This window comes from Triticum urartu, chromosome 3A (genome assembly GCF_056163025.1).
Source record: "Triticum urartu cultivar PI428250 chromosome 3A, HENAU_Tu73, whole genome shotgun sequence".
NCBI classification, from domain to species: domain Eukaryota; kingdom Viridiplantae; phylum Streptophyta; class Magnoliopsida; order Poales; family Poaceae; genus Triticum; species Triticum urartu.
The window spans coordinates 425,220,020-425,229,061 of record NC_141875.1 but is presented as its reverse complement, the minus strand read 5'-3'; the positions used below and the strand labels follow the sequence as shown (position 1 = coordinate 425,229,061).

The 9,042-nt window shown below is 43.6% G+C and overlaps 1 protein-coding gene across 1 annotated transcript; it reads right to left on the bottom strand.

Moving 5' to 3' along the window:
- Positions 1 to 1,624: 1,624 nt before the first annotated feature.
- LOC125548394 (uncharacterized) lies at positions 1,625 to 4,134 on the bottom strand. Its single transcript, XM_048711999.2, has 3 exons — positions 3,552 to 4,134; positions 2,488 to 2,634; positions 1,625 to 2,408 (listed from the first exon to the last, which is right to left on the bottom strand). Exons 1-3 carry the CDS (start codon positions 4,043 to 4,045, stop codon positions 2,012 to 2,014), a joined length of 1,038 nt encoding a protein of 345 aa, XP_048567956.1. The 5' UTR covers positions 4,046 to 4,134; the 3' UTR covers positions 1,625 to 2,011.
- Positions 4,135 to 9,042: the final 4,908 nt, after the last annotated feature.

Here is a 9,042-nt window from a genome sequence, read left to right as displayed (position 1 = left end):
GAAACTCCCGTGTGTCCCCAAGAATGCTTAGCTTATTAAGAGACCGTTTCGGCCTGTCATAAGAAGGATTGGGCTATCTTGATGCACCTTTGTTACCATTACTATTATTTGCTCGTTACAAATTACCTTACTATTAAACTGTCTGTTACCGATAATTTCAGTACTTGTAGACAATATCTTGCTGAAAACCGCTTGTCATTTTCTTTTGGTCCTCCTATCGATATATACAAGACCCGCTCGATAACCATCTTGTTATGAATAGTCCATAAAGTCCAGGTTAGAGATGCCTCCTCCTACTGGTACGCTGAGGCTAGGCCTCCAAGAATTCGCCCAGGTCCGAGTGGCGGGCCTCAAAGCCTCACGGACATAATTTCATATGAACTGGGGGGCAGCCCTTCCTACTTAATAGAAAGTACATAGATTGTCATTGTAGAACCACACCATCCAAGTCTGCACAACAAATTTGTCACCACAAACCTGCCCATAACTTCAACTATCACAATTCACAAATGCTACAGAACAGACATACGTACTAAGAACTTTTGGAAGTGCTAAACCTACAACCTAGTGTTGTCAAATGCATTCAAAACCCTTTCAATTTTATTTAACTATCAAAATTGTAAATGTATTAAAAAGGTTGTGGTGTCAATATACACCATTGTTTATGTGTAGAATTTCCACTCTAGACCACCGAGATCGAGAAAAATTACTCACACCAAACAGGTAAAATATAAGAAAACGAGACAAGGAGGATATGCATGCACGCATATGGTGTGATACTAACATCTTGTTTGGCAATTCACATAATAATCTAATAATCTCCGATGAAACTAAAACTTGAAAATTAGACTTACCATAGAGATGGATAAATTTCTCATACTTTTTAGATTAACCACTACACTTACATAGCGATGGATAACTTTACTATCTATTTAAGCTCTTTTCTGCATATTATATCAGAAACAGGTGACCACAAGGAAAAGCAGTTCAACCAAACGAAGATTATTCACCGCAATATGCAACCTTATAGACCGGAAACCCAAGGGCAACTAACTAAAATTGGCTAGTGCATTTACAATTCTGCAAGCTTATTATCACTAAACATCTCAAACTGTGACAGAAGTATAATTCACCATACCACACAGTAGATCTCAGTTCGTCTGTAGTATTAATAAATAGCGTGAGGCATCTGCCTGATATAATATGGTTAATTCAAATACAAATAAGTATAAGGAAGTGAAAACACTACACAAATATATTTCATCGATCAAAGCAGCAGCCTCGTGAGCATATTGACTGAGATAAATAGTAGGTAGAGCTGAGATAGGACACACCTATGAATCAATATATTCATGTCTCAGTTATAAATTCCTTCTACGAAACAAGCAAATCACGAGGAGGCGACACATACTATGCCTACTCCCACAAGAAACCGCCCAGTGCATCAACGTCCAAAGCAATCAAAATTCTCTTTTGCGCCATGATTATCTCGACTATGCTTTGCACATGCATAAAATTAAAGAAACTGCCACCGGCCATCAAGGAAGTGCCCTTAAATAAATATATAAGCGTTCCACGAACAAGCAGAAGTTGAGATGGCGGCTTGTGTAAATAATTCCTCATAGAAACGAAAGTGAAGTGAAATATTCCTCTCATCAATGAGATACACATATGCACTCGAGTACATGTACAAGAAGTCCACAGTACGAGCTATATAAATTAATAAGTTGCAAGTGTTCTAGTTATTAGACCAGCTTCATCAACTCATCCAATTTGCCCGTGGAGGACAAATGGAAGAGGATTAAAGCAATGTAGGCACAAGTTCAAGATGAAAAGCTTGCATCGAATTAATAATTAGGATAACAGGACCGCAGCATGCATAGACCAAGCTCAAGGGTAACCCTGGCGATCACATCTGGCGCAACTCCAGCATTTGGAAAGCATCATATATGCATATCTACCAGGCTAGCTAGCTACTAATTAATTAAGTGTATCTGAAGGAGTTAATTAGTCAGGGGTTGTTGGGCATTGTGGAAGTGGAGAGGTCTTGCAATAGCGCGTAGTCAGTGAAATGGTACTGCTGGAGAGTTCCCGCCATTGGATGAGAGGTTGGATGATGATGGGGAGGCGGTGGCACGCTCAGCAGGTGCATGTTAGGGCTTGGGTAGGGCATGCGCATCATGCTCATCAGCTCTGGGTGGAACACCCCCGGCGGTATGAGGTGCGGCGGCGGGAGCCCGTGGAGTCCGGGGGGCATAAAGAGGTGCGCGGCGCTTCCCCGGAGGCTGGCGGGGCTGTGGTGCGTGTGCTGCCCTTCGTACGTGGTGATCACCGTCGACGGGTCCTGGTACGACCGCTCCACCCGCTTCTTCACGCCGCACTTGGGCGTAGTGCACCGGTAGTAGCTCCTGCGTACATACGTTGTCATTTACATGACGTTATCACGGCCGGTTCACACTGAGCTTCATGCATGCAACTAAAGCGTACCTTGGATAAGGGCTGTTCTTGACGGCCTTCTGGCCGTATTTGCGCCAGCGGTAGCCGTCCTCGAGGTGATCGACCTCGCTCTTGGTGAGGAAGGAGACGCGGGGCAGCCGCGGCCTCTTCTCGGCTTTCTTTTTGGGTTTGTTATTCCTGCAGCGGCAAAGTAACCAATCAGTTAGGTTCATCGGAAAACAAAAGAAAATAAGCACAGAACAGGCACTGATCCAACAGGGCCTAGCTTAATTAGCTAGGTCAATCAATCTATCGTGATTTGTCCGGAAGCACTATATATAGCTAACTATGTCGCATAGATATATATTTCATGGAACGGTGCAGCCCATGTCTATATAGTTCTGCCGAGAGTGATCAGTGCTGTAGATCTATAGTATAACAGACAGGGAGTGTAGTAAGTTAGCTAGCTAGCTAGATATATATACCTACTCTCGTAAAAAAAAGACATATATACCTACAGATCACATGTCATGACAAGATCAGCCTGATGTAATGCAAAATTTAGGAAATTTATGCTAATGGCCTTGATGCTTTTGGAGATTATATTACATTTTTGGATCTTTTCTAAAAGGGGGAGAGATCTTTATTTTTGGTCTTCAAAGACGAAGCTATCTACTTGGTCAAAGTTTGAAGCTACGGCACGCATGCGCAGCAATTGATTAATTCTAAGGAAGATCTCTTCTAGAGTGTACGTCGATTGTCTTTTAAATTGAATACCACACGATCTATAAAGTTATCTTGGACCAAAGCAATAAGAAGCATATAAGACGACAAAAGTGTGCGTCAGCTTTGGGGCTAACCGGATCTAATTCATGATGAACTATAAGAACCCTAATGAAGCAAATCGTAGCAAACCCTAATGTTCACATCACGTAATAGACAAGGCACGAGCACAATGGGGCAGAACGAAAGAAAATCGAAGTAATTAAGCAATAGTAGGACCAGATCTATCACTGTATGAACACATCGCATAAGCTCACGACAAAAGGAATCGGTGAAGCAAGAAATCAAGGCGATTCACACAGCAGATCAGCATCAAATTGGCGAAAACCTACGCTGTCTTGGAACTTTCCCCATCTTCATGGTCCTTCCCATCCTCCTGGTCATCCGGCTCCTGCGCCCGGCCCTTCTTGCTCCGGCGAGACTTTCCCTCACCGTCCCCGCCTCCGGACGAGAAAGATACCGATGAGTTGGGTGTTAGCAGCGCCGCGCTTTCTCCAGCAGCGCTGCCGGTGCCCTGGCTGTCTTGGTCATGGCTCCTAACGTCGACCGACAGCTCGTGCTTGGCCGGCACGTCGAGATGCCGAGCTAGCCCGGTGGGGTCCAAGAACCCCTGCAGGTAGCTCGTGATGCTCGAGTACGGCGCGATCTCGTCGGCGCGCACGCCACCGCCGACGCCCTCAGGCTGGCTGAAGAAGAAGCTCTCCATGTCGTCGTTGCTGAGCTCGTAGCCGCCGGCGCCATCGTAGCGGGTGAGTTGGCCGTGGCCATGCTGGTGGTAGAGGCCATGACGGCCCTGATCCCCTCCCCCGCCACCACCGGAAGACATGATGCGAGAGTGGGAGGTAGCTAAGTGTGTAAAGAGAGGAGAGGCGTGGAAGTGAGGAGGAGGGTTTGAGCTTGCACCTAGTCTCGCCTTCCGCTCTTGATATTCATTTTTAATTGCAAAAGCGTGCAGGGATGATAGGCGCAAGATACGACTTTTGTTGAATGGAATATATAATTTTCAGTGGGTGCGGGGGCAAGGCGATCTAGCTAGTACTACGTATTCTAGTGTGATGTGTAGAATCAGTCAATTCCTAATGTGTCAGAACAAACTAGAATTTTACAGTTTGTTTAAGATTCTGTTTGCATTTATCCATCTGGGCGTATCCGTCAGAACAAACTGTCGGCATATAAAATGAACTGCAGATTTCGTTTTTTACAGGCATATTACTGCAGGTTACTGCTGATTGATCGAGATACTTGATTCGAACTGGATGTGATTTAGTGTGCTTAAATCCCGCGTTTGGACAGACATGGAGTACTTTGTTTTTCTCTCTTTTTTAGGGAAGGGCACATACATACTTGTAGTCCTCTACGGTCTAGCTGGTGTTGCAGCCAAGAAATTTGACACACAACGTGTGGCTTTACCCGGTACTACAGCGCTCTCATTCCATAATTCCACGTGCATATATGCGGGTACCATTTGAATTAATGGTCGCATGCATACGTGTATAGCGCTGTGGAGTTGGAGCTTCTTTTTCTTTTCCGAAAAACTATCGATCTATTTATCTTCAATCATGACAGTACAATAAACACCGAAAATAATAAAAATTATATCCAGTTCTGTAAACCATCTAGCGACGACTACAAGCACTGAAGCGAGAGTTGGAGCTTATGAATGTACTATCTATCCAGGTTTGTTATTTTTTTCGTATTTTACTAAACTTTGACCTTAGATTTGAGTAGCAAAATATAAGTTGTATGACATACAAAATATATTGGTATGTTTGTATTTAAAAGAAGTTTTCAATAATATTATTTTTGTTACATATAAATATACTTCCTCCTATGCAAAATAAGTGTTGTGGTTTTAGTTCAAAATTAAATGTATGGTCAAATTTTCATCCAAAATGCGATGTGACTAATATACCCGGACGAAAGTATGGTACACATATACATACGGCATTCAAATTACTCTCTCTCTCTCTCCCTCCCTCCCACTCTCTCTCTCTCTGCTATGGAATACGGACAACACTTTCATGGAGTACCATATACATAACCGTACATAGTGCAACTGACCTTCCGGACGGATAAGATAGTCAGGTGAAATTAGCAAACCATGTTCTGTTGTCTAAATCAAACATGTATATGCGTGCATGATTTGGTTTTGTATTTTTCTTCTTCGAAACAATGAGCCTCCCCTTGACTATTTCTATTAAAGAAACCGCCACAGTACTAGAAGGTAGCAAATGAAACAACACCAAATGGGAAAGAAAGCCTCTGAAGGCAACCGAAGCAAAAGTCATTGGTTACTACTGCACATAGGCAGGGTCAACCAACAACGCAAATGACCCCTCCCCCTCCCACACACACACTTAGGGTGAAACTACTCTAAAAGTTCAAAACAGTTTTTCACCATGCTACTTATTACATCATGATCAGAGAAGAAAAGCTTATAGCTAAATGAGACTCCCAACACCACTCAGGTTCCAAATCCTCCTGTCCAAAGGGTTCCATTCATGTCTTATGTTGAAGATTTCTCGCAACACCTCTCTGATCCTTAGCACACCATCTTCAGTTATACTTCCATCTTGGTTTTTTTTTTGTAATATTCTCCAAGAATTCAGCAAGGAACAAAATTTGAAAACCACAAAAGAGGATCATCACAAAATTTCTTGTCAAAGCACGCTCTATTCCTACTTTTCAAAATTGTCCAGCAGATAGTAACCCCCCCCCCCCCCCCCAATGAGTACCAAGCGTCTTTGATTTCCAGGGAAAGACTGAAAGTAGCTTCCCATCATATCTAAAACACCATCAGGGGGTCTAGTCAAGTCAAAGGCACAAACCATCACCTGCCAGACAAATCTGGCAAGGATACACTGGAACATAATATGATCAATATTCTCTTTGAGGCCACATAAATGACATTCTTCATTGCCATCAAATCCGTCCTCCTTTGATGAGATTTTCTTTAGTTAAAATGCTATTGTTGATCATCACCCACAAAAAACCCTGATTTTTGAGGGAATTCTCAATTTCACTAGTAGAAAAGGGGGCAAAGGTCCAGGCCGGGTCAGCCCATTAGTCCCGGTTCAGTCCAGAACCGGGACCAATGGGGGCATTGGACCCGGTTCGTGAGCCCAGGGGGCCGGCCGGGCCACGTGGGCCATTGGTCCTGGTTCATCTGGACCTTTTGGTCCCGGTTGGTGGGACAAACCGGCACTAATGGGCCTCGCTCCTGACCCACCACCATTGGTCCCGGTTGGTGGCTTGAACCGGGACCAAAGGCTCCCCTTTAGTCCCGATTCATGCCACCAACCGGGACCAATGAGGTGCCTATATATACCCCCTCGCGTAAGAGCAGAACACACTGCTCTATTTTTTCTGGCCGAGGGGGAGAGGGCTTGGTGGTGCTCTAGCTCACCTCCTATGCACACAAGGTGTTTGATGGAATGCCCGAGCCACACTACTTAAGCTTTCTCCTCTCCAAGCTCGACCTCCAATCTCCATTTTCCTCAATATTTGTCTAGGTTTAGCGGTCTGTCACGCCCCGTCCCCGTCTTCACCGCCGTCGATCACCCGCGCCGAGCTCATCGCCGGCACCACCGTGGTGAGCCTCTTGTTCTTATCTTCTTTCTGAAAGGAAAAATATATTCTTACTTGTATGTTTACATAGATACTTGTATTATTTTCTTACTTTTATTATTGCATCTTATATAGTGCGATGGTTTTGGTATCCGCCCCCGTCGGCCCTCGTCCTGTCTATGATTCGGATGTGGTATATATATTATCTTTATAACTATTGGTTCATTTATTGTTTATGAAAATTATGCCGACCAACGTGACATAGATTTTATTTATGTAGGATGTATGTGAATCGAAAATTCCAACCGACCCTATTGTCGAGAGGTTAAATTTAGTTGAAGAAGAAAACAATTTGTTGAAGGAAAAAATAAAAAAAAATTGAGGAGGAGAAGATGATATTGGAGTTGCATGTTGCGGATGTTGTCGATGATCACAAGATCAAGATGGATGCAATGCGCTTGAAGATTAGAAAGATTAGAAAATATGCCATTCATACCGAGGCTTGGTATCATTATGCCGTTGGATCAATTGTTACCTTGGTTGCGATTATGATCGCATTTGTTTTCGCATTGAAATGTTTTACATAGTTTCAATGTATGGTTTAATTAATTAGATGCTCTGGAGAGCTATATGTTGTTAAATGAGAACTATGTATGTACTTTGGTTTTAATGTGATGATGAACTTCTATTAATTTGGACACTTAATTATATATAATGCACGCAGATGAACCGGCAATGAATGTACGGTGACAAACACACCTCCGAGTACATTAAGGGCATGCATGAGTTTCTCGATGCGGTTGAGGCAAAGAAGCAGAATGGTTTTATGTGTTGTCCATGCACTGAATGTGGGAATACGAGGTCTTACTCTAACCGGAAAATCCTTCACTCCCACCTGCTTTACAAGGGTTTCATGCCACACTATAATTTTTGGACGAGGCACGGAGAAATAGGGGTTATGATGGAAGACGGCGAAGAAGAAGAGTACGATGACAACTATGTGCCCCCTGAATACGGTGATGCTGCAACGGGGTAGCTGGTGAAGATCAAGAGGAACCAGACGATGTGCCCAATGATGCTGCAACGGGTGAAGCTGCTGAAGATCAAGAGGAACCAGACAATGTGCCGATGATGATGATCTCCGTCGGGTCATTGTCGATGCAAGGACGCAATGCGAAAGTCAAAAGGAGAAGCTGAAGTTCGATCGCAAGTTAGAGGATCACAAAAAAGGGTTGTACCCCAATTGCGAAGATGGCAACACAAATCTCGGTACCATACTGGAATTGCTGCAGTGGAAGGCAGAGAATGTTGTACCTGACAAAGGATTTGAGAAGCTACTGAAAATATTGAAGAAGAAGCTTCCAAAGGATAACGAATTGCCCGACAGTACATACACAGCAAAGAAGGTCGTATGCCCTCTAGGATTGGAGGTGGAGAAGATACATGCATGCCCTAATGACTGCATCCTCTACCGCGGTGCATACAAGGATCTGAACGCATGCCCGGTATGCGGTGCATTGCGGTATAAGATCAGACGAGATGACCCTGGTGATGTTGACGACGAGCCCCCCAGGAAGAGGGTTCCTGCGAAGGTGATGTGGTATGCTCCTATAATACCACGGTTGTAACGTCTGTTCAGAAACGAAGAGCATGCCAAGTTGATGCGATGGCACAGTGAGGACCGTAAGAAAGACGGGAAGTTGAGGGTGAAGGAAATATGCCCTAGAGGCAATAATAAAGTTATTATTTATTTCCTTATAATCATGATGAATGTTTATTATTCATGCTAGAATTGTATTAACCGGAAACATAATACATGTGTGAATACATAGACAAACAAAGTGTCACTAGTATGCCTCTACTTGACTAGCTCGTTAATCAAAGATGGTTATGTTTCCTAACCATGAACAATGAGTTGTTATTTGATTAACGGGATCACATCATTAAGAGAATGATCTGATTGACATGACCCATTCCATTAGCTTAGCACCCGATCGTTTAGTATGTTGCTATTGCTTTCTTCATGACTTATACATGTTCCTATAACTATGAGATTATGCAACTCCCGTTTACCGGAGGAACACTTTGGGTGCTACCAAACGTCACAACATAACTGGGTGATTACAAAGGAGCATTACAGGTGTCTCCAAAGGTACATGTTGGGTTGGCGTATTTTGAGATTAGGATTTGTCACTCCGATTGTCGGAGAGGTATCTCTGGGCCCTCTCGGTAATGCACATCACTTAAGCCTTGCAA